Raw genomic sequence first — 26,484 nt, 5'->3', positions numbered from 1 at the left:
TATTGTGACCACACTGGAATTCTAGATTCCATTTTTCTTCCGTTCATTCTCATGGCGCATTAAAGTCTTTCTATGTGTCAGACTTATTTAGTGACACTGCTCATTTCATGAAAAATTGCTTCACAAAGTGCTTCCATGCTGTGTAATTTGTCTGTTTTTCTGTCGTTTTGCAGAATTTTTTATTTTTTTTTATTTTAGAATGGGAGGTCAAGTAATTAGAAATGTCATTAAACATATCGACTCTTTCTTCTGAAATTACACCTGCAAAACATTTTTCATACGTGAAGTGCTGCTAGCTTCCCACACTGAATGCTGTCTATTTTAAAAGAAAGAAATCTTTTTCTTAATTCATCAAGTTTACTTTATGTTTTGCCTATTGTTTTCACATTAAGTGCAACAAAACTTTCAACTAAGTGACTATTTGGTGCCTTCTTTGTGCTGCGTATTATCATGTGCAAAGAAATCAGTGTATCGCAATTCTATTAAAATGTATGGGATTTTGGCCTCTTTCAGATATTCATGTTGCATGTACGTCTTTTATCCATGTTTTTTCATGGATTAAACACATATCTATTATAATCTATGTATGTAGTTTATTTATTTCATTTAGAAAAATCACTGGGATATGTTGAAACGATTCCTGAGTTATTACCACATAAAGTGACCCATCAGATTTGAAAAATTAAGTTTGGTGACTAAAGGTGTTGTCAACTTTCAGGAAAGTGGACCCCAAAGTGGGTGAAATATATAAAATAAAAAACTTAGCAGGTACTCAACCTTCCTGGATCCAGCATCTGCTCCCCACCTGAAGTTTTGACTAGAGTGGTGATGTCCTGTCCTTAGCGCATATAGCATAGACGCTCAAAATTGACATGACGTCACCTCTCTAGCCAGCCAGTCACTAAGCTCATTGGCTTATGCACTGGGCTCATGGTTTTGTGCTGTTAACCTCAGTGCACATGCACTGAGCTCACTGGCTGGCTAGACACGTTGACGCGCGCTGTTGACATGACATCACTGCTGATGTCAGAACACCAAGACCGGAGTAGCAGCAGGGAGCAGGGCTGGACCAAGGGAAGATGAGTACTTGCTGAATTTGTTATTTTATCTATTTTACTCACTTTGGGGTCCATTTTCTCAAAAGTAGATAACCCCTTTAAGTTTAAAATTTAATCAATTATTAAGGCGTTAAAAAAAAAACCCAATAATGCTTTATAATTTTTTCTTATATTTTCTCTCTTTTTGTCCAGGGTACACCAGGACCAGGGAAATATGAAATAACACGCTACTTTGATGTTTCAAACAAGTTGACAAAATCTGTCGATATTCATCAGCCACCTTTTCTTTCACACTCAAAAGTAAGAAAATATAGCAAGTGAATTTTATTGGTTTATTTGTAGATAATAGCATACAATATACTATTATATAATATCTTATAGTAACCTTATACTGGTTAGAATATTTGTGTAATACCCTTTTTACCTAATAACACATCCATACATCCTCTTATTAATTGATTTGATGTAAATGTAGATTTTATTTTATTTAAACTGCACTTCCAGTTTTAAGTAACTTTTTCAAATTTTTAGGAACTTTGAAATGTACAATCTTTTGCTATATCATTTTTAGTTAAATGTCTACCATAGGCAGCAATAGAGAGGTGTATTATTGAAATCATACTGAAAATTAGCATCTCTAAGTTTACCTCATATTTCAAAGAAATGGAATCATTTTCTATAAGATTCTTATGGAATTCCAAATAAAAAAATAACCTGGAATCACAGAGATCAGATGAAAACTCGGGCAGCAGTAAACGATAAGCATAAGAGAAGTTGATTATTGAGGATGATCAAATCTTTTGAAATTCTAATTCACCTGGTTCATGAGCGATGACTGTAACCATGCCATGGCACTGACTTGTGGCATTATAGCTGGCTGTTGGTCAGCGCCGGGACATGGCTACAGCCATCTCTCACTATGCAGAAGCAGTGCCGGCCCACCCCTGTGACTGAAGGCCCGAGGCTGATGGCTTTTGAAATGTGAGCTGAATGGTCCCTCTCCTCTTGAGCCCGCAGGATATGGGGTCCATAGTTTCCATAAACAATGTGCAATTTTGATTAATCTGAAACCTGAATGGTTTTCCATTTTGCTTCAGTCCAATGAGCTCTTGTCCACAGAAGATGCCTTCTTTTCTGGATTGTGTTGATATATGGCTTTTTCTTTGTATAATAGAGTTTTATCTTGCAAATGTGGATAGCACGGTGAACTGTGCTCACAGACAATGATTTCTGGAAGTATTCATGGGCCCATACAGTGATTTATAGGACTGAGTCATGCCTGTTTTTAATACAATGCCACCTGAGGGCCATAGATCACGAGCATCCAATGCTGACCATTGGCCTTGGCCTTTGTGCACATGGATTTCGCCAGAATCTGTGACATCTTTGAAGATATCACGTACTGTTGTTGATGGTGGGATATTCAAAGTTTTTGCAATTTTAGGTTCACAAATATTTTTCTGAAATTGCTCCAGAATTTTTAGATACAGTTGTTCACAGATTGGTAAACTTCTGACCATCTTTTTTTCTGTCAGACTCTGCCTCTCTAACATGCTCTTTTCATATACTGTGTGCACAAATAGCAGGCAAGTGAGTATTTTGACCATACCATCATTTTTATGCATACAGGTGCATCTCACTAAATTAGAATATCATCAAAAAGTTAATTTATTTCAGTTCTTCAATACAATAAGTGAAACTCATATATTATATAGAGTCGTTACAAACAGAGTGATCTATTTCAAGTGTTTATTTCTGTTAATGTTGATGATTATGGCTTACAGCCAATGAAAACACAAAAGTCATTATCTCAGTAAATTAGAATACTTTATAACAACAGCTTGAAAAATGTTTTTAAAATCAGAAATGTTGGCCTACTGAAATGTATGTTCAGTAAATGCACTCAATACTTGGTCGGGGCTCCTTTTGCTTCAATTACTGCATCAATGCGGCGTGGCATGGAGGCGATCAGCCTGTGGCACTGCTGAGGTGTTATGGAAGCCCAGGTTGCTTTGATAGCAGCCTTCAGCTTGTCTGCATTGTTGGGTCTGGTGTCTCATCTTCCTCTTGACAATACCCCATAGATTTTCTATGGGGTTAAGGTCAGGCGAGTTTGCTGGCCAATCAAGTACAGTGATACTGTTGTTTTTAAACCAGGTATTGGTACTTTTGGCAGTGTGGACAGGTGCCAAGTCCTGCTGGAGAATGAAATTTCCATCTCCAAAAAGCTTGTCGGCAGAGGGAAGCATGAAGTGGTCTAAAATTTCCTGGTAGAAGGCTGCGCTGACTTTGGTCTTGATAAAACACAGTGGACCTACACCAGCAGATGACATGGCTGCCCAAACTATCACTGATTGTGGAAACTTCACACTAGACCTCAAGCAGCTTGGATTGTGTGCCTCTCCACTCTTCCTCCAGACTCTGGGACCTTGATTTTCAAATGAAAATTGGAACTCTTGGACCTTGTGGAGTGTGTCAATGACTGCCTTCTGGACATCTGTCAAGTCAGCATTCTTCCCCATGATTGTGGAGCCTACTGAAACAGTCTAAGGGACCTTTTTAAATGCTTAGGAAGCATTTGCAGGTGTTTTTTGTTAATTATTTTAATTTACTGAGATAATGACTTTTGTGTTTTCATAGGCTGTAAGCCATAATCACCAACATTAACAGAAATAAACACTTGAAATAGATCACTCTGTTTGTAATGACTCTATATAATATATGAGTTTCATTTTTTGTATTGAAGAACTGAAATAAATTAACTTTTTGATGATATTCTAATTTAGTGAGATACACCTGTATTTTCCAACTCCAAGCTGCATAGACGTTAATGCATATAGTATGAAACATATCAGGTGATATATTTTTGTGAAATAAAGGAGGTTATGGCCTAAGAATATCATAGTTTTACATAGTGTAATGCACACGCCCGGGCTGAGCGGCGTGTGCGTGTGATTCCACTGGACCGTGCCGGAGAGTGAATGCCTGGAGGGGCGTAACTAGGTATTCACCCGATCCGACCAGGGTCGCACGATGGCATACGACGCCAGTGCACCAAGGAGGAACCGAGCAGAGGGACCAGGTGCTACTCCAGGACAGACCCCGGACACGGCTGTTGACCCACACAGGGGAATACAGGAACAGACTGGTTAGGCTGGCACAACTGGTATGCAGGCAGGCGGGTATGCAGGCAGGGGGATACAGGCAAGCACGGCTAGAGTGCAGACAGGAAGGCACTAGCAGGTAGGAACACAGGCGGGATAGGACCCAGTACACACTGGGACTCTGGAACAGAACCACAGATGTGGCGGACAAACACAGCAGAGTGAGGCCGCCCAGAGAGGTGAGCGAGAGCAGAGCAGGACGAGGCCGCCCGGAGCGGTGAGCAAGAGCAGAGCAGGACGAGGCCGCCTGGAGCGGTGAGCAAGAGCAGAGCAGGACGAGGCCGCCTGGAGCGGTGAGCAAGAGCAGAGCAGGACGAGGCCGCCTGGAGCGGTGAGCAAGAGCAGAGCAGGACGAGGCCGCCTGGAGCGGTGAGCAAGAGCAGAGCAGGACGAGGCCGTCTGGAGCCGTGAGCAAGAGCAGAGCAGGACGAGGCCGCCTGGAGCGGTGAGCAAGAGCAGAGTAGGGGGGACAGGGCTCTGTTCACACGGAACAGACAGGAAGGGAAAGACAGAGCCAGATACCCACAGGGTACTTGCAGAGAAGTAGCGAGTGGACCACAAACTCACAAACGGGAGTACAGAGACAACAAGCAGGAGTTAGGTACGAGTTCAGACTCTGCAGAAAAAGGAAAGGAACGGACATAGAGAAAAAACAGGTAAAAGATAGGAGAGAGTTCAGACTGGAACTGAGTGTACGGAGGAGACCGACACTGCAGCGGAATACAGGAGCGGGTCTGGGAATATGGCCCCCAGAGAGGCGGGACGAACAGGCAAGGAGCGTGTTCAGACAGGACAGACAAGATACAGGAGCGGGTCTAGGTAATCGGCCCCTAGAATGCGGGAGGAACAGGCTAGGAGCGTGTTCAGACAGGCCTGGAAATACAGCCTCCAGGATAGGCAGACAAGAGAACACAGAACGGGACCTGGCACCTTCAGAGTGAAAGCACACACTGAATGAAACACAATGCTCAGGCAGGGATTGATTGGGGCAGCTGGGTTAAATACCAGGTGACAGACAGCAATAGGCTGAGGACGCACAAGGGGTGTGACCCACAGCAGGTACAAAAAGCAGGAAGTGATCGGGCGCCGCCCTTAAGCAGCAGAAACAGACACAAACAGACAGCATGGAGGGAAGCCAGAGAGACATTCTGGACTGGAGATCAAGTGCGCGCTCTTGCACAGTGGGAGATGGACCACTATGCAAGGACGCCGCCAGGTATGTTACAGTACCCCCCCCCCTTACGCCCCCTCTTCTTCAGGCCTGCCAGAATCTTCCGCAGGGAATTCGAGGGCCAATCCTTCACTTCAAGGAGATCACTTCCACTGTCCACAGGAAAAACTGGTCTCATCTGGTTAGCTAGGATGCTACCTCCTATCCAGCCATCCTCAGCAACAGACGAAACGTGTGGAGTACCAGGAACAGCACACAAGGAAGTCTCTCTCCACATATTTTCAGGTGGCACCCCAGAGGGTACAGGAGACAACTGGAAGTCCTCCACCGGGTTGGAGGGGAGCAGAGACTTGGGGGTAATCTCTGCTTCGAGGTACATCTTGTCAAACTCACAGGAAGAAATAGACGGGTTATCAGGTACAGGGTGAGAAAAAGTCACTGTCTCTTTGTTATCTGGTGGTCCCCCGGAGTAGTCAGGAAACAATTGGAGGTCCCCTGCCGGGTCAGAAGAGTGCAGAGGCTCGGGGAAAACATCTGCTTCAGAGTACACTAGGTCGGACTCACTGGACGAAGCAGGCGAGGTATCGGGTGCCGAGTATAGGAAAGTCTCTGTCTATTCACCACCAGGTGGCACCCCGAAGGGTTCTGGAGACAACTGGAGGTCCTCCACCTGGTCGGAGAGGTGTAGAGACTCATGAATAACCTCTGCTTCGGAGTACACTAGGTGGGACTCACTGGACGAAGCGAGCAAGGTATCAGGTACAGAGTATAGGAGAGTCTCTGTCCTTTCGCTACCAGGTAGCACCCCGAAGGGCTCAGGAGACAACTGGAGGTCCTCCGCCAGGTCGAAGGGGTGAAGAGACTCATGGGTAACCTCTGCTTCAGAGTACACTAGGTCGGACTCACTGGATGAAGCAGCCGAGGTATCAGGTACCGAGTATAGGAAAGTCTCTGTCCATTCGCTACCAGGTAGCACCCCGAAGGGTTCAGGAGACAACTGGAGATCCTCCGCCTGATCGGAGGGGTGTAGAGACTCAGGGGTAACCTCTGCTTCGGAGAACACTAGGTCGGACTCACTGGACGAAGCGGGCGAGGTATCAGGTGCAGGGTATAGGGAAGTCTCTCTCCAATTGTCCTCAAGTGGTATCCCGGGGGATTCAGGAGGCAACAGGGGGTCCTCCGGTGTGAATTCTGGGTGGGCAGCAGTCTCTTCGGGCAGGAGAACTGGTGCACTACCCACGCACATTACCCGTTGGGGCTTCTCCGGGATACAGGGAGATGAAGCTTCAGTAGGGACTTCAAGGTTGGGGTCAGGAGGTCTCAGGGAGGACAGACCCTGGCGTGACGGCTTGCCTCTACGTCTAGCATGTCTGGACTGCCTCTTGAGGTTGGGAGAAGTATTCCGGAGAGTGTAGTCACCCTGTGAGGATTCTGGGTGGGCAGTAGTCTCATTGGGCTGAAGGACTATTGCGCTACCCACACACATTACCCATCGGGGCTGCTCCGGGATACTGGGAAGTGAAGCTTCAGCAGGAGCCTCCGGGTTAGGATCATCGAAGACCATTAGAAAGGCCACCAGGAAGGCCATTATGTCCAGGACGATAGGATCCTGTGCGTCCCATAGGGGGATGATCCAATTCAAGGCATCACCCGCTAGGTAAGACATCATGAATCCCACCTTAACCCGATCTGTGGGAAAACATAGAGGGTAGAACTTGAAGTGTAGCATGCATTGCTCCACAAATGCACGACTCTGTCTTGGATCCCCATAGTAACGTGGCGGATCCGCAGGAACGAGAGCTGATAGATCCATCTGGACGGGTGCGTAATTCGCCTAGAACTCAGCTAAGGAAAAAAAATTTATTTATTTATTTTTAATGCACGTATTCGCTGGAAAACATCTCAGAGAGCGAAGGCCGTGGGGCTCAACAGGAACCATGGCCTGAGCATGCTGTAATGCACACGCCCGGGCTGAGCGGCGTGTGCGTGTGATTCCACTGGACCGTGCCGGAGAGTGAATGCCTGGAGGGGCGTAACTAGGTATTCACCCGATCCGACCAGGGTCGCACGACGGCATACGACGCCAGTGCACCAAGGAGGAACCGAGCAGAGGGACCAGGTGCTACTCCAGGACAGACCCCGGACACGGCTGTTGACCCACACAGGGGAATACAGGAACAGACTGGTTAGGCTGGCACAACTGGTATGCAGGCAGGCGGGTATGCAGGCAGGGGGATACAGGCAAGCACGGCTAGAGTGCAGACAGGAAGGCACTAGCAGGTAGGAACACAGGCGGGATAGGACCCAGTACACACTGGGACTCTGGAACAGAACCACAGATGTGGCGGACAAACACAGCAGAGTGAGGCCGCCCAGAGAGGTGAGCGAGAGCAGGGCAGGACGAGACCGCCCGGAGCGGTGAGCAAGAGCAGGGCAGGACGAGGCCGCGCGGAGCGGTGAGCAAGAGCAGGGCAGGACGAGACCGCCCGGAGCGGTGAGCAAGAGCAGAGCAGAACGAGGCCGCCCGGAGCGGTGAGCAAGAGCAGAGCAAGACGAGGCCGCCCGGAGCGGTGAGCAAGAGCAGAGCAGGACGAGGCCGCCCGGAGCGGTGAGCAAGAGCAGAGCAGGACGAGGCCGCCCGGAGCGGTGAGCAAGAGCAGAGCAGGACGAGGCCGCCCGGAGCGGTGAGCAAGAGCAGAGCAGGACGAGGCCGCCCGGAGCGGTGAGCAAGAGCAGAGCAGGACGAGGCCGCCTGGAGCGGTGAGCAAGAGCAGAGCAGGACGAGGCCGCCTGGAGCGGTGAGCAAGAGCAGAGCAGGACGAGGCCGCCTGGAGCGGTGAGCAAGAGCAGAGCAGGACGAGGCCGTCTGGAGCGGTGGGCAAGAGCAGAGCAGGGGGGACAGGGCTCTGTTCACACGGAACAGACAGGAAGGGAAAGACAGAGCCAGATACCCACAGGGTACTTGCAGAGAAGTAGCGAGTGGACCACAAACTCACAAACGGGAGTACAGAGACAACAAGCAGGAGTTAGGTACGAGTTCAGACTCTGCAGAAAAAGGAAAGGAACGGACATAGAGAAAAAACAGGTAAAAGATAGGAGAGAGTTCAGACTGGAACTGAGTGTACGGAGGAGACCGACACTGCAGCGGAATACAGGAGCGGGTCTGGGAATACGGCCCCCAGAGAGGCGGGACGAACAGGCAAGGAGCATGTTCAGACAGGACAGACAAGATACAGGAGCGGGTCTAGGTAATCGGCCCCTAGAAGGCAGGAGGAACAGGCTAGGAGCGTGTTCAGACAGGCCTGGAAATACAGCCTCCAGGATAGGCAGACAAGAGAACACAGAACGGGACCTGGCACCTTCAGAGTGAAAGCACACACTGAATGAAACACAATGCTCAGGCAGGGATTGATTGGGGCAGCTGGGTTAAATACCAGGTGACAGACAGCAATAGGCTGAGGACGCACAAGGGGTGTGACCCACAGCAGGTACAAAAAGCAGGAAGTGATCGGGCGCCGCCCTTAAGCAGCAGAAACAGACACAAACAGACAGCATGGAGGGAAGCCAGAGAGACATTCTGGACTGGAGATCAAGTGCGCGCTCTTGCACAGTGGGAGATGGACCACTATGCAAGGAAGCCGCCAGGTATGTTACACATAGTAACATAGTTTTTAAGGTTGAAGGAAGACTAAGTTCATCTAGTTCAACCCATAGCCTAACATGTTGATCCAGAGGAAGGCAAAAAAAACCCATGTGGCAAACACTAAGCTCCACATTGGGGAAAAAAATTCCTTCCCGACTCCATACAACAATCAGACTAGTTCCCTGGATCAACGCCCTATCAAGGAATCTAGTATTTATAACCTGAAATATTATACTTTTCAAGAAAGGCATCCATGCCCTTCTTAAATTTTAACAGTGAATCATTCATTACAACATCATGCGGCAGAGAGTTCCATAGTCTCACTGCTCTTACAGTAAAGAATCCCCGTCTCTGATTATGATTAAACCTTTTTTCCTCCAGACGAAGAAGATGCCCCCTTGTCCCCGTCTCTGGCCTCAGAGTAAAAAGATCAGTAGAAAGGTCTTTGTACTGTCCCCTCATATACTTGTACATAGTAATAAGATCACCCCTAAGCCTTCTTTTTTCCAAAGTAAATAACCCCAAGTGTAATAACCTGTCTTGGTATTGCAGACCCCCAGTCCTCTAATAACCTTGTTGCTCTTCTCTGCACCCGCTCTAGTTCAGCTATGTCTTTCTTATACACCGGAGACCAGAACTGTGCACAGTATTCTAAGTGTGGTCGCACTAATGACTTGTATAGAGGTAAAATTATGTTCTCCTCATGAGCATCTATGCCTCTTTTAATGCATCCCATTATTTTATTTGCCTTTGCAGCAGCTGCCTGACACTGGCCACTAAACGTGAGCTTGTCGTCCACCAATACACCCAGGTCTTTTTCAGTTACAGTTTTGCCAAGTGTTTTACAATTAAGCATATAATTATACATTTTATTTCCTCTGCCCAAGTGAATTACCTTACATTTATCCCCATTAAAGCTCATTTGCCATTTATCAGCCCAAGCTTCTAGTTTACATAGATCCTCCTGTAATATAAAATTGTCCTCCTCTGTATTGATTACCCTGCAGAGTTTAGTGTCATCTGCAAATATTGAAATATTACTCTGTATGCCCCCTACAAGGTCATTAATAAATATGTTAAAAAGAAGGGGGCCCAATACTGACCCCTGTGGTACCCCACTGTTAACTGAGACCCAGTCTGAGTGTTTTCCATTAATAACCACCCTTTGTTTGCTATCACTGAGCCAATTCTTAACCCACATACATATATTTTCCCCTATCCCCATTGTTCTCATTTTATGTATCAACCTTTTGTGTGGAACCGTATCAAAAGCTTTTGAAAAGTCCATATACACAACATCCACTGCATTTCCTTGATCCAGTCCAGAACTTGCCTCCTCATAAAAACTGATCAGATTAGTCTGACAGGAACGGTCCCTCGTAAACCCATGTTGATATTGGGTCATGAGGTTATTCTTTTTCAGATACTCTAGTATAGCATCTCTTAGGAAACCCTCCAGGATTTTACCCACAGTAGAGGTTAAGCTTACTGGCCTATAATTTCCAAGTTCGGTTTTTGCCCCCTTTTTTGAATATTGGCACCACATTTGCTATACGCCAGTCCTGTGGTACAGACCCTGTTATTATGGAACCTTTAAAGATGAAAAATAATGGTCTATCTATGACGTTACTTAATTCCTGCAGTACTCGCGCGTGTATCCCATCCGGGCCCGGGGATTTGTCAACTTTAGTGATTTTTAGACGCCGCCGTACTTCCTGATGGGTTAAGTAAGTGACATTTAATGGAGAATTTTTGTTATCACTAATCATGTTTTCTGTCATGCGATTTTCTTGTGTAAATACGGTTGAAAAAAATCATTTAGCATATTAGCTTTTTCCTCATCCTCATCCACCATTTCACCCAGACTATTTTTAAGGGGGCCAACACCCTTTATCAAGGTGTGCATAATTATTAGGCAGCTGTAACTAACTCTGTAAAGTCAAAAATGGTTACAATTCTTACAAATTGAAGCAGCACTCTTGAAATTGCTAAGATATTGGAGCATGATCACAGAATCATCAAAATTGTTGTTTGAAATAGTCAACAGCGTCTCAAAAACATGTTGAAAAAAAAATGAAACACATTAACTGCCAGAGATTTGAGAAGAATCAAACGTGAAGCGACCAGGAATCTATTATCCTCCAGAGCTGTCATATTCCAGAACTGCAACCTCCCTGGAGACTCCAGAAGTACAAGGTGCTCAGAGACATGATCAAAGTAAGGAGAGCTGAAACCCGACCACCACTGAACAAGACACATAAGTTTAAATGTCAAGACTGGGCCAGGAAATATCTGAAGACAGATTTTAAAAAGTTTTATAGAATGATGAGATTAGAGTGACTCTTGACAGACCAGATGGACAGATCAGTGATGGGGACAAACCTCCAACAAGGTGGAGGTGGGATAATGCTATGGGCTGGTAATGAGCTAGTTGGAACTTTTTGGCTTGAGGATGGATTCAAAATGAACTCCAAAACTTACTGTCAGTTTTTGGAAGACACTTTCTTCAAGCAGTGATTTAGGAAAACATCTGCATGTTTGAAGTAAGCTATGATTTTTATGCAGCACAATGCTTTCTTAAACAAGAGATTTATGGGGAAGGAAAACAGTGCACCTCTCTTAACAGTGTCTGGGAGGCTGTGGTTGGTGCTCTCTTTTATTTTCTTCCATATTCAGGTTTTAGATTTATTAACCTTTTGTGTTGACAGACAGCAGTGTAATTGTTCAATTATTAAATTAATGATCAAAAATACAAATTGCCTAATAATTGTGCTCAGAGTTTACAAAGTTATATGACTTAGTTGAGAATAACCATTCAGCTGCTTTTCATTAGTGGCACTTACCTTAGGAATTGGGGTTGTATATGTACTTTAAAATATGAACAACATGGACTATTTTGAAGTTTATAATCAGCATTTACTTGTGTGCTACACTAGCGATTTCTACCTGTGAAGTCGATAACCCCAGCCCCAGGCACATATAATGAACAACGCACGGCACTTGAAGCTTTGAAAAAAATATCAAGTATGGCACAGACTCCCTTTGGCCATACCGCAGTCCGATTTACAAAGGAGCCAAAGATGAAAAGAACACCAGGTAAGAAAAAAATATATTGTTCCCAATGTATCACTCTCATACAATAAATGCAGAGACGTAATGTTATTTCAGTGTATTTTTTTATGATTTTATTTGAAAAGACAAAAAGACTCACCTATGCTTTCATCTCCACCCGTATAATCCAACAAATCCCAAAATTACTGTTGCACTTGATTAAATTGGTGCAACAGCTGTTAGATTGTGCAGCATTACCCTCTAAGGGCTGTGCCCCAAATTTATCAATTTATCACAGTAGCTCATGATTGATAAATTTTGCCTAACTTTTCAATTCTCTTGGTTGACTTACATACTTATATTCCTTTTTTGACATACCTTAGTGCTTTTTAACACATGCTATTTATAATTAGCTACAGTACAGACCAAAAGTTTGGACACACCTTCTCATTTAAAGATTTTTCTGTATTTTCATGACTATGAAAATTGTACATTCACACTGAAGGCATCAAAACTATGAATTAACACATGTGGAATTATATACTTAACAAAAAAGTGTGAAACAACTGAAAATATGTCTTATATTCTAGGTTCTTCAAAGTAGCCACCTTTTGCTTTGATGACTGCTTTGCACACTCTTGGCATTCTCTTGATGAGCTTCAAGAGGTAGTCACCGGAAATGGTCTTCCGACAATCTTGAAGAAGTTCCCAGAGATGCTTAGCACTTGTTGGCCCTTTTGCCTTCACTCTGCGGTCCATTTCACGCCAAACCATCTCGATTGGGTTCAGGTCTGGTGACTGTGGAGGCCAGGTCATCTGGCGTAGCACCCCATAACTCTCCTTCTTGGTCAAATAGCCCTTACACAGCCTGGAGGTGTGTTTGGGGTCATTGTCCTGTTGAAAAATAAATGATGGTCCAACTAAACGCAAACCGGATGGAATAGCATGCCGCTGCAAGATGCTGTGGTAGCCATGCTGGTTCAGTATGCCTTCAATTTTGAATAAATCCCCAACAGTGTCACCAACAAAGCACCCCCACACCATCACACCTCCTCCTCCATGCTTCACAGTGGGAACCAGGCATGTAGAGTCCATCCGTTCACTTTTTCTGCGTCGCACAAAGACACGATGGTTGGAACCAAAGATCTCAAATTTGGACTCATCAGATCAAAGCACAGATTTCCACTGGTCTAATGTCCATTCCTTGTGTTTTTTAGCCCAAACTTGTCTCTTCTGCTTGTTGCCTCTCCTTAGCAGTGGTTTCCTAGTAGCTATTTTACCATGAAGGCCTGCTGCACAAAGTCTCCTCTTAACAGTTGTTGAAGAGATGTGTCTGCTGCTAGAACTCTGTGTGGCATTGACCTGGTCTCTAATCTGAGCTGCTGTTAACCTGCGATTTCTGAGGCTGGTGACTCGGATAAACTTATCCTCAGAAGCAGAGGTGACTCTTGGTCTTCCTTTCCTGGGGCGGTCCTCATGTGAGCCAGTTTCTTTGTAGCGCTTGATGGTTTTTGCAACTGCACTTGGGGACACTTTCAAAGTTTGCCCAATTTTTCGGACTGACTGACCTTCATTTCTTAAAGAAATGCAATAATACAAATTCTAACAGTCTATTCAGTAGGACTATCATCTGTGTATCCACCTGACTTCTGCACAACATAACTGATGGTCCCAACCCGATTTATAAGGCAAGAAATCCCACTTGTTAAACCTGACAGGGCACACCTGTGAAGTGAAAACCATTTCTGGTGACTACCTCTTGAAGCTCATCAAGAGAATGCCAAGAGTGTGCAAAGCAGTCATCAAAGCAAAAGGTGGCTACTTTGAAGAACCTAGAATATAAGACATATTTTCAGTTGTTTCACACTTTTTTGTTAAGTATATAATTCCACATGTGTTAATTCATAGTTTTGATGCCTTCAGTGTGAATGTACAATTTTCATAGTCATGAAAATACAGAAAAATCTTTAAAAGAGAAGGTGTGTCCAAACTTTTGGTCTGTAATGTATATCCCCAACAATGTAGAAACTTCTGACATTTATATCAGCAGAGCCACTTAGCTCAGTGATTGGCTGCAGTGATAATGTGTGCTGTAGTTATGACTCCTGAAATCAGCAATGCAGCCTGTAAACAAAGACCAGAACAGCAACAAAGAGTGCTAGACCCAGGAAGGCAGAGAGACAACTTTTATTTTTTCACTCTAGCATTGCTCGATAGGCTGAAAAATCTTCAAACTAGAGGGCGTTAGCAGAGATTCATCTCTGTGGACATTTACTGTTACCCTTGAATGATGTTGACCAATCATAAGCAGAGGGTGTCATGCAGGTGGAAAAAAAGAAAATGCCTCCAGAGGTCAGTACTAACTTTCCCTGTATGATATACTGTACAAAAGCATGAAATTACTCTAACCCTGCTCTCCTTGCTAATGGCACCTACTGTGATTATAAGCAATGGAGGGGAGTAGAGCAGAGCTGTATGTCATTACAAACATCTCTGCATCTGCAGCGCTCATCTTACAGCGCTATCAATGTAGGAGGAGGGGGAGTAGAGCAGATATGACAATAATGTTAGATGAGTGCTGCAGATGAGGTGGCGTCTGTAATTACATACAGCTCTGCTCTACTCCCCACTCCTACTTGCAATCACAGTAGGTACTGGCAGTGAAATCAGTGTGAGCAGAGCTATAATTCATGACATGTCTTTCCATATTACAAAAAGAAAGTCAGTTCTGACCTTCTCTGGATGAGTTTTCTTTTTTCCCCCTGCATGTCACCTCCTGCGTATGATTGGTCAGTGCCATGCAGGAGAAAAGTAAATGACCACAGAGATGAATCTCAGCTAATGTCCCATTGATTGAAGGGGAAATTAACATATAAACTTTACTAGCTAATATCTCCACAATGGAGAGTAAAAATGTAAAAGTAAAAACTACTTTTTATTCAGCTCTGCTGTTACTATTCCATGATGTGGTTAGTTTAACATCGTCAAGTTGGAGAAAGGTCCCAGATCTTCTCAGATTCTGTATGTACAAATGCATATCTCAGATTATTGTGATATACCCAAGGACATCTTAAAGGGAAGGTGCAGCAATTTTTTTCTATTAATAACTATTTATTATATAATCAATTATTTTTAATACAAAATTAAATTCACTGTTTTTACTGTTTTTTTTAAATTATTTTATTAAATAATGTCCAGGTCACAGCTGTCCAGGTCACAGCTGTGGGATTAGATTGACCCCATTTTTGTGAAGCCTGCAGCATATGCTGTGGGCTACACTTTCCCCTTGTCACCACCACTCAGTGCTCAGCACGGGCCGGCGGGGACAGGAGCTGCCGGGCTGGGAGAGGTGACAGGAAATTCAGGAAGCGGAGCTCCAGGATGAGGTGTCAGCGTCGGGGAGCGGCGATCGCAGCCTGACATCAGTAGTAAAATGCGAGGCCGCAGATCACTGCCCACCGTTGCCGCCATGTTCAGATCACAACAGAGAATTCATCATGCTGCTGTGCTTTGAACACACTGACTCAGCTCTGCTAAGCCACTGTAAACTGACATAGCAGAGCTGTGTATGTAATGCCCGTCATGGTACACTATGTGGGGCCATTAAACTGTGGAAAACTATGTGGGGCCATTGTACTGTGGAGCACTATGTGGGGCTCTTATACTGCAAAGTTCACTATGTGGGGTCATTATAGTGCATGGTGGACTATGTGGAGATATTATACTGCATGGTGCACTATGTGGGGCCATTATACTGTCACGCACTGTATGGGGCCCATTATACTGTGAGGCACTATGTGGGACTATTATACTGTGGAGCACTATGTGGGGCCATTATACTGTGGAGCACTATGTTGGACACATTATACTGTGGAGCACTATGTGGGGCACATTATACTGTATGGAGCACTATGTGGGGCCATTTTCCTGTTGAGCACTATGTGGCACCATTATACTGTGGAACACTATGTGTGGCCAATATACTGTAGAGCACTATGTGGGGCCCATTACAATGTGGAGCAGTATTTGGGGCCATTATATTGTGGAGCACTATGTGGGACCATTATACTATATAGTGCACTATGTGGGGTACATTATACTGTGGAGCACTATGTGGGACTATTATACTGTGAAGCACTATGTGGGGCCATTATACTGTGGAGCACTATGTGGGGCTATTATACTGTGGAGCACTATGTGGGGCTATTACTATTATACTGTATTGAGCACTATGTGGGGACATTAAAGTGTATGGTGCACTGTTTGGGGCCATTATGCTGTATGGTTTGCTATTTGGGCCATTATGATCTATTGTGCACTACATGGGGCTATTATACTGTGTGGTGTACTACGTGGGGCCATTTTACTGTATTGTACACTGTGGGGCCCATTGTACAATATGGAGGACAATATCGGGTATCTGGCCGCTTCAATAAGATGAAAATAACTTTGTAATGGCTGCAAAGTTATGAGATATGCTCTTCCTTATTATTATGTTTTTTTTTTTTGGGGGGGGGGGTAGTAGGGGCAATTATAAGGTGTGCTATGGGGCTCCACCATTTCTATGCATACCTCTGTTGATACTACACAGAGCCGTGTATCTAATGCCCATGATGGTAATACCTCCCTAGAGACATCTAGTATCTAATGCCCATTACATTACACCACTGCTCCCATAGAAGTAGACAGAGCAGGGTCACACATTTTAAGGGAGTAGTAGTGTAATGGGTGTCACAGCTCTGTCTACTTCTGTGGAAGCAGTAATGTAATGTGTGACACCACTCTGTCCACTTCTATGGGAGCAGTAGTGTAATGTGTGACCCTGCTCTGTCCACTTCTATGGGAGTAGTAATGTAGTGATCCGAGCGGTGTCACATAGTACACCACTGTTCCCATAGTAGTGGATGGAGCGGGGCCACACATTATACCACTGTTCCCATAGAAATAAATAGAGTAGGGTCACACATTTCTAAGGAAGCAGTAGTGTAGTGTGTGACCCTGCTCTGTCCACTTCTGTTGGAGCAGTAGTGTAATGCGCGACCCCGCTCCGTCCACTTCTATGGGAGCAGTGGTGCAATGTGTGACCCTGCTCCTTCCTCTTCTATGGGAGCAGTAGTATAATGTGTTCCTGCCCTGTCCACTTCTATAGGAGTAGTAATGTAGTGAACGGAACAGGGTCACACATTACACTACTGCACACGATACACTCCACGTATCTAACCCCAGATTATGATACAGCGAGCAGGACCAACTAACAGAATCTGTGCTGCAGTCCATCCTCTGTGACACTGTACTTGTCAGTATCTCTGGTAGTCACTAGTGATGAGCGAGCATGCTCGCTACTGCTCGGTGCTTGCCCGAGCATCTCACTGCTCGAGATGCTCGGCGCTCGCCGAGTATTTCCGGGGGTTGCTTGGCGGGAGCTCGGGTCCCCTCCCTGTTTGTGTGTCACACGGATCACATATAATTGCGCTGAAAATATTGCCATTCCTGGCCTCCATTAAAATTTTGTTTCAGTGTGTCAGTGAAGTTATTGACACCGGTTGGCTATTAAAAATAGTTACCTACAGGTCAGCTATTTAAAACTGTGGTTTGTCCGTCACACGGATCACATATAAGTTCGCTCCAAATTCAGCCATTTGTAGTGAGCGTGGAAGTTATTGTCCTCCATTTAAAATGGGCAAGGCACGTGGCAAGGGACGGGGAACTCGACGTGATGGTGATGGTGCATGCAGAGGCCAAAGCCGTGGGGAAGCTGAAATTGTCCCACAACAAACACCCACATCTTCTTGCTCGACCTTCCTGTCCCAATTAATAGGGGACTGCAGAACACTACTATTGAACACAGAGCAGTGTGAAAAGGATATTGGTTGGATAGCAGATAATGCTTCCAGTCACTTAGCCACCACCACCACCACCCTGTCTTCCACATGGTCAAGTCTCAGTAGCCGTGAGTCTGGACTGCATATTCCTCACCCTGATCCTCCTTCCTCCCACCATGCCGAGTGCCCAGAGACAACTGATCCCACACTTGGACACTCCAAAGAGCTGTTCACTTTTCCATTTACAGATTCGGGCCTCTCGTCTGGTCCACTTGAAGCGGGGCAAGAGGAGATCGCATGTAGCGATGCCCAAATATTTGAGCAGCTACGGTCATATGAAGGCGATGATAGGAAAGTGTCACAAGAGGTGAACGATGATGAGACACAATTGCCAGAAAGTCAGGTGGAGGACCAGGATGCGGAAGTGGAAGATGAGGTGGTGGATGATACAGTAACTGACCCAACCTGGCAGGAGTACATCAGCACACAGGGGGATTGAGGCAGAGCACCCCAACAGGCAGGAAGAAGCAGTGTGGTGGCCGCAGATAGAAGGCAGGCAACCGTTCCCCGTAACACCAACACGACGGACGTTGCCAGTACAACTGTTAGGTCTTCTCGAGTCTGGTTGTTTTTTAAAGACTCTGCCGATAACCCCAAAAAGGCCATTTGCACCACCTGCCAGGCCAGCATCAGCAGGGGTAGCAAAACTACCAGCCTGACCACCACCAGCATGATCAGGCACATGGCAGCAAAGCACCCGACTTTGTGGGCCGAACCACAGGGTCCAGGAACAGTGTCTGCGGGTGACACCATTGCTTGTTCCGCTGTTGTGCGTGCAAGCCAATCCCCTGTCCATAGTGCATGTGAAGATGCCTCCTGCCGTTGCACACTCTCAACTAGCACCATCAGCAAGCACGTCCTTGTCCCAGCGCAGCATTCAGGTTTTCCATACCCCAGTCCTTGGAACGCAAGCGTAAATACGCAGCCAACACCCCACAGGCCACACTACTAAATTCCCACATTTCACGACTGCTTGCGCTCTAAATGTTGCCTTTTATGCTCGTGGAAGTGGAAGCTTTCCGCTATCTGATGGCAGCGGCCAACCCTCAGTACTCGGTCCCCAGCCACCACTATTTCTCCCGGTGTGCCGTCCCCGCATTACACAAGCACGTGTCCCACAACATTAGCCATGCCCTCAACAATGCAGTTACAGGGAAAGTCCACCTAACCACGGACACATGGACAAGTGCTTGCGGGCAGGGATGGTACATCTCGCTGACAGCACACTGGGTTAACATAGTGAAAACCGGTGTAACATACCTAGCGGCATACCTGCATAGTGCACCATCTCCCACTATGCAAGATCGCAAATTTAATCTTCAGTACAGTCGCCCAGCCTGGCTTCTGTTCTTGCTGTCTGCTTGTCCCTGTCCTGACTACTTAGGGCGGCGGCCCGGTTACTTCCTGTTTCTTGTAGCTGCTGTGGGCACACCCCTAATGCGTCCTCAGCCTATTGCTGTCTGTCACTGGATATTTAAACCAGCTCCACCCTGAAGCTCGTGCCTGAGCAACTCTTACCTTCAGAGGACTCCTTGCCTCTGATGTGCCAGGTCCCGTTCTGTTCTTGCCTGTCCGCCAACATGGGGGCTGTATTCCCAGGCCTGTCTGAACTATCTCCTAGCCTGTTTGTCCGCCTCTCTGGGGGCCGTATACCCAGACTCGATCCTGTATCTTGTTGCAGTGTCAGTTCCTGCCTGAACACTCTCCTAGCCTGTTTGTCCGCCTCTCTGGGGGCTGTATACCCAGACTTGCTCCTGTATCTTGTTGCAGTGTCAGTTCCTGTCTGAACACTCTCCTAGTCTGTTTGTCTCTGTGTCCGTACTTTCCCTTTTCCTGCAGTCTCTGAATCTGTACCTAACTCCTACTCGTTGTCTCTGTACTTCTGTTGTGAGTTTAGAGTCCACTCGCTACTTCATTGCAAGTACCTTGTGTGTATCTGGTTCTGCTTTTCCCTTCCAGTCTGTTCAGTGTGAACAGAGCCCTGTCCTCTCTGCTCTGCCTTGCTTACCACTCCGGCGGTTCCTGCCTGCTCTGCCTTGCTCACCTCTCCGACGGTTCCTGCCTGCTCTGCTTTGCTCACTGCTCCGGCGATTCCTACCTACTCTGCCTTGCTCACCGCTCTGGCGGTTCCTGCCTGCTCTGCCTTGCTCACCGCTCAGGCGGTTCCTGCCTGCTCTGCCTTGCTCACCGCTCCGGTGGTTCTTCTCTGCTCTGCCTTGCTCACCGCTCTGGCCATTCCTCTCTGCTCTGCCTTGCTCACCGCTCTGGCGGTTCCTCTCTGATCTGCCTTGCTCACCGCTCCGGCGGTTCCTGCCTGTTCTGCCTTGCTTACCGCTCCGGCGGATCCTGCCTACTCTGCCTTGCTCACTGCTCCGGCGGTTCCTGCCTGCTCTGTCTTGCTCACCGCTCCGGCGGTTCCTGCTTGCTCTGCCTTGCTCACCGCTCCGGCGGTTCCTGCCTGCTCTGCCTTGCTCACCGCTCCGGCGGTTCCTGCCTGCTCTGCCTTGCTCACCGCTCCGGCGGTTCCTGCCTGCTCTGCCTTGCTCACTGCTCTGGCGGTTTCTCCCTGCTCTGCTTGCTCACCGCTCCAGCGGTACCTCTTTGCTCCGCCTTGCCCACCGCTCCAGCGGTTCCTCTCTGCTCTGCTTGTCTACCACATCAGCGGTTCTGTTCCTGAATCCCAGTCTGTACTGGACCCTATCCAGCCTGTGCTCCAACCTGCTAGTACCTCCCCGTCTGCACGACAGCCGTACTTGTCAGTACCCTCCTGTCTGCGTACCAGCCGTGCCTGCCAGTATCCTCCTGTCTGCACTCCAGCCGTGCCTGCCAGTGCCCACCTGTCTGCATGCCAGCTGTGCCTGCCAATATCCACCTGTCTGTGAGCCAGCCTAACCTGCCTGTTCCTGTATTCCCCGGTGTGGGTCAACTGCCGTGTCCGGGGTCTGGCCTGGAGTAGCACCTGGTCCCTCTGCTTGGTTCCTCCCTGGTGCACGGCGTCGTTAGCCGTCGTGCGACCTTGGTCAGATCGGGTAGATACTTAGTTACGCCCCTCCAGGCACTCTCCGGTTCATGGCACAATGGAATCACTAAATCTCGCACACGCTAGTCAGCCCGGGCGTGTGCATAACAGTTTGCTCAGGCCATGGTTCCCGTTGCGCCCCATGGCCCTTCGCTCTCAGAGACATTTGAATCCTTGTCTGGCGAATACGTGCACCAAGAAAATTTTTTTTCGCAAGCTGATGTCCAGGCGATGTACGCACCAGTCCAAATGGAGCTATCAGCACTCGTTCCTGCGGATCCGCCACGGTACTATGGGGATCCAAAACGTAGTCGTACGTTTGTGGAGCAATGCATGCTGTATTTCAAGTTCTATCCTCACTATTTTCCTACCGATCGGGTTAAAGTGGCATTTATGATGTCCTACCTAGCGGGTGATGCCTTGAAATTGATCACCCCCCTATGGGAAGCATGGGATCCTATCGTCTTTGACCTGCAGGCCTTCCTGGTGGCCTTTCTAATGGTCTTCGATGACCCCAATCCTGAAGCCTCTGCTAAAGCTTCACTTCCCAGTATCCCGGAGCAGCCCCGATGGGTAATGTGTGTGGGTAGCTCACCAGTTCTTCAGCCCGAAGAGACTGCTGCCCACCCAGAATCCACACAGGATGACTACGCTCCGCAGAATACTTCTCTTCCCAACCTCAAGAGGCAGTCCAGACGTGCAAGGCGTAGAGGCAAACCATCACGCCAGGTTCTGTCCTCCCAAAGACCTCTTGTTCCCCAGCCTGCAGAAGCAGCTACCTGCACTGAATCAATGAGGGTTGACCATGTTCGTCAGGCGAAGCAGAGGCCGGAACTCAGTCACAAAATCGTATTGCGGTCCCGCTGTGGTTGTTTGGGACCTCTTGACGGTCTTTGTCCAGAGAGAGTTGGAGAATCCCAAGACATTAGGCCTGTAGGAGAGGCTGCCCTTGGCCTTAGTGTTTCCTCTCCACAGATGACCATGACTGTCTCCATGGCAAGTAAAAGCCTCGGATTAACCGGAAGTTTCGGGCTTAAAGCCTTGAAGAGTCAGTGTTTGATTCCCGTCCGAAAACTGCAGAAGCCGGTTTGGGCATTGTCAGCGGAAGGACGAGCCCTACTCAGAAACAGTCAAAATATGTCTGTACAAATTAAGCTCCAGATTGGAGCATTACACATGAAGAAGCTTACATTCCAGGTGCTGACTGGTTTACCCACAAGTCGTCCAGAGCCGAGAGATCTAGTGCCCACTCAGGTCTGGAGACCCTGTATGGTGTATTCTGTAGGACTGCTAAGGTACAAGTGGTGTCCATTTCCCATATCTTCAGGACAGTCAGCAGTTTCTTCTTCTTCTTCACCAGATCTACTAGTCGCTGACTCACTGTGCGCTGAAGTCTCCGAAGGAAGAGAAGCGGAGGCAATGTCCCCACACAGTCTCGACGATTGTAGCAATAATCTGGCTTCAGGTGCCATCCCGCCTCACAGATATGTCATCTCTAAAACCAGATTTAAGATGGTCCCAAAGCAAGGACCCTCCGTCTCAAATAAATCTGGTCCTACGTCCATCAAGGTGGTAATTACCACCGAGTCTCTGCACCCCTCCAACCAGGCGGTGGACCTCCAATTGTCTCCTGAATTCCCCAGGGTGCTACCTGTTAAACGGAGAGAGACTTTCCTACACCCGGTACCTGATACGCCGCCCACTTCATCCAGTAAGCTTGGCAAAACGTACTTTGAAGCAGTGATTACCCCCGAGTCTCTGCATCCCTCCAACCAGGCGGAGGACCTCCAGTTGTCTCCTGAATTTCCCGGGGTGCTACCTGTTAAACGGAGAGAGACTTTCCTACACCCGGTACCTGGTACGCCGCCCACTGCATCCAGTAAGCTTGGCAAAGTGAACATCAAGGCGTTGGTTACCCATGAATCTCTGCACCCCTCCAACCAGGCGGAGGACCTCCAGTTGTCTCCTGAATCCACCAGGGTGCTACCTGATAACAAATGGAGAGAGACTTTTCTGTGTGCTGTTCCCGGTACTTCACCCACTTCATCTGTTGCTGAGGATGGCTCGATGGGAGGAAGTATCCTAGTTACCAAGATGATGAGACCAGTTTTGTTTCCTCTAATGGACAGAAGAGGTAATCCTCTTGAAGAGAAGGATTGGCCTCCAAATTCCCTTCAGATGTCTCTTGGAGGCTTAAAGAAGTGGGGACGTAAGGGGGGGGGTACTGTAACATACCTGGCGGCATACTTGCATAGTGCACCATCTCTCACTATGCAAGATCGCAAACTTAATCTTCAGTCCAGTCTGCCAGCCAGGCTTCTGTTCTTGCTGTCTGCTTGTCCCTGTCCTGACTGCTTAGGGTGGTGGCCCGGTTACTTCCTGTTTCTTGTAGCTGCTGTGGGCACACCCCTAATGCGTCTCCAGCCTATTGCTGTCTGTCACTGGATATTTAAACCAGCTCCACCCTGAAGCTGGTGCCTGAGCAACTCTTACCTTCAGAGGGCTCCTTGCCTCTGATGTGCCAGGTCCCGTTCTGTTCTTGCCTGTCCGCCAACCGGGGAGCTGTATTCCCAGGCCTGTCTGAACTATCTCCTAGCCTGTTTGTCCGCCTCTCTGGGGGCCGTATACCCAGACTCGATCCTGTATCTTGTTGCAGTGTCAGTTCCTGTCTGAACACTCTCCTAGCCTGTTTGTCTCTGTGTCCGTACTTTCCCTTTTCCTGCAGTCTCTGAACCTGTACCTAACGCCTACTCATTGTCTCTAAACTTCTGTTGTGAGTTTAGAGTCCACTCTCTGCTTCTTTGCAAGTACCTTGTGTGTATCTAGTTCTGCTTTTCCCTTCCAGTCTGTTCAGTGTGAACAGAGCCCTGTCCTCTCTGCTCTGCCTTGCTTACCGCTCCGGCGGTTCCTGCCAGCTCTGCCTTGCTCACCGCTCCGGCGGTTCCTGCCTGCTCTGCTTTGCTCATTTCTCCGGCGGTTCCTGCCTACTCTGCCTTGCTCACCGCTCTGGCGGTTCCTGCCTGCTCTGCCTTGCTCACTGCTCCGGCGGTTCCTGCCTGCTCTGCCTTGCTCATCGCTCTGGTGGTTCCTGCCTGCTCTGCCTTGCTCACCGCTCCGGCGGTTCCTGCCTGCTCTGCCTTGCTCGCCGCTCCGGCGGTTCATGCCTCTCTGCCTTGCTCACCGCTCTGGCGGTTCCTGCCTGCTCTGCCTTGCTCACTCCTCTCTGCTCTGCCTTGCTCACAGCTCCGGCGGTTCCTCTCTGCTCTGCCTTGCTCACCGCTCCGGCGGTTCCTCTCTGCTCTGCCTTGCTCACCGCTCTGGCGGTTCCTGCCTGCTCTGCCTTGCTCACCGCTCCGGCGGTTCCTGCCTGCTCTGCCTTGCTCACTGCTCTGGCGGTTTCTCCTTGCTCTGCTTGGTCACCACTCCGGCGCTACCTCTCTGCTCCGCCTTGCCCACCGCTTCAATGGTTCCTCTCTGCTCTGCTTGTCTACTGCATCTGTGGTTCTGTTCCTGAATCCCAGTCTGTACTGGACCCTATCCAGCCTGTGCTCCAACCTGCTAGTACCTCACCGTCTGCACGCCAGCCGTACTTGTCAGTGCCCTCCTGTCTGCATACCAGCCGTGCCTGCCAGTATCCTCCTGTCTGCACTCCAGCCGTGCCTGCCAGTGCCAACCTGTCTGTATGCCAGCCGTGCCTGACAATACCCACCTGTCTGTGTGCCAGCCTAACCTGCCTGTTCCTGTATTCCCCGGTGTGGGTCAACAGCCGTTTCCGGGGTCTGGCCTGAGTAGCACCTGGTCCCTCTGCTCGGTTCCTCCCTGGTGCATGGCATCGTTAGCCGTCGTGCAACCTTGGTCGGATCGGGTAGATACTTAGTTACGCCCCTCCAGGCACTCTCCGGTTCATGGCACAGTGGAATCACTAAATCAAGCACACGCCAGTCAGCCCGGGCATGTGCATAACAACTGGGACCCAGTTGGAACTTGGGACGGAACACATCCTCCCGACGCCGAGGATTGCGGGACCTAGGTCAATCAGGGTTGTCCCCCACAGTCTACAGCTCCAGCACATCATCCTCCTCAGCCTCCTCCTCCTCTTCAGCCTCCATCTCCGAAATGACTACATCAGTCACAAGCTGGAAGCATTGCAGCACTGCCTCGGCCAAGCGGCAACAGGCTGTGCTGAAGCTAATATGCTTAGGTGACAAACCGCACAATGCTGAAGAGTCATGGACAGCTCTGAAAGAGCAGGCAGATCTGTGGCTGACACCGCTGAACCTATAGCCAGGCATGGTCATGTGTGACAATGGCCAGAACATGGTGGCTGCTCTGTGGTGAGGCCCATGCCTGGCCCATGTGCTTAACCTCGTGGTTAAGCGGTTTCTCAAAAGCTACCCAGAGCTGCTGGATCTGCTTTTCAAAGTACGCTGCCTGTGTGCCCATTTTAGAAAGTCAGCTACAGCTTCCGCCGCCCTTGCCGTGCAGCATTTGCAGCTTCCGGCTCACCGACTGGTGTGTGATGTCCCCATGCATTGGAACACTACACTGCAGATGTTGGGAAGGATTTGTGAGCAGAAGCGGGCATCAACAAGGCCGTCGGTATTCAGTTCAGACTCCACACATAAGACCTCAGGAGTGGACATGGATTTCAGACATCTGTACCATCCTCCAAAACTTTGAGGACTCCACCAAGATGGTAAGCGGCGAGGGCGCCAAAATTAGAGTCACCATCCCACTTCTCTGTCTTCTGAAACGGTCTCTGCTCACAATCAAAGAGGATACATTGCAGGCGGAGCACGATGAAATGGAGCAAGGAACCATACAGGGTGATTACACACAGCCCAGCCTCATCTCATCCCAACGTGTCTTGGGTAACAATGAGGAAAAGGAAGAGGAAGAACAGGAGCTAGTTTCATGTGCTATAGACGGTACTACCTGCACAGCTGTCATACCGTCTGTTCAGCGTGGATGGCCTGAGGACAGGGAGGAGGAGCAGGAGAGCATGATCAGTCGTCCTCTTGGTGAGGACACGGAAGGCTTGCCTGTTAGCAGTCTGGTACGCATGGCTGAGTTTATGTTACGCTGCCTTTCCCGTGACCCTCGAGTTGTCCAAATTTTAGTTGACAGTCATTACTATTTGATGACACTTCTAGACCCAAGCTACAAGGAGAACTTTATATCTCTTATTCCTGAGGCGGACAGATCTACAAAAATGGGGCAGTACCAGAAGGCCCTTGTTGCGGAACTATTAAAAAAATTCCCATCTGAAAATGCTGGTGGCAGAGGGCACACTTCGTTGGACAACCAAGGAGTACAGGTGAGAGAGACACAACTTCAATCCAGCAGAGGCAGGGAAACACTGTCAAAGTTCTGGGAGAGTTTTCTCAGCCCCTCCCATCGCACAGGCCCTGAGGCGCGGGGTAGTCTCACAAGGAGTGCAAAGTTTGGGAAGATGCTGAGGGAGTACCTTGCCGACAGTACCAACGTCATCTGTGA

General features: G+C 48.1%; 1 protein-coding gene across 1 annotated transcript in view; it reads left to right on the top strand.

The window, feature by feature from the left end:
* STPG2 (sperm tail PG-rich repeat containing 2) overlaps positions 1-26,484 on the top strand; it is a 1,485,896-nt gene that overhangs the window by 408,473 nt on the left and 1,050,939 nt on the right. The window contains exons 8-9 of the mRNA XM_073638559.1: positions 1,251-1,358; positions 11,973-12,132. Coding sequence (XP_073494660.1) covers positions 1,251-1,358; positions 11,973-12,132 — 268 coding nt within the window. The remainder of the gene's footprint in view (positions 1-1,250; positions 1,359-11,972; positions 12,133-26,484) is intronic.

This window comes from Phyllobates terribilis, unplaced genomic scaffold (genome assembly GCF_046119375.1).
Source record: "Phyllobates terribilis strain yellow unplaced genomic scaffold, ASM4611937v1 Scaffold_1__5_contigs__length_1240528914, whole genome shotgun sequence".
In the NCBI taxonomy this organism is placed as follows: Eukaryota; Metazoa; Chordata; class Amphibia; order Anura; family Dendrobatidae; genus Phyllobates; species Phyllobates terribilis.
Note: the sequence above shows the minus strand (reverse complement) of the source record. Positions and strands in the feature narration are given on the sequence as shown.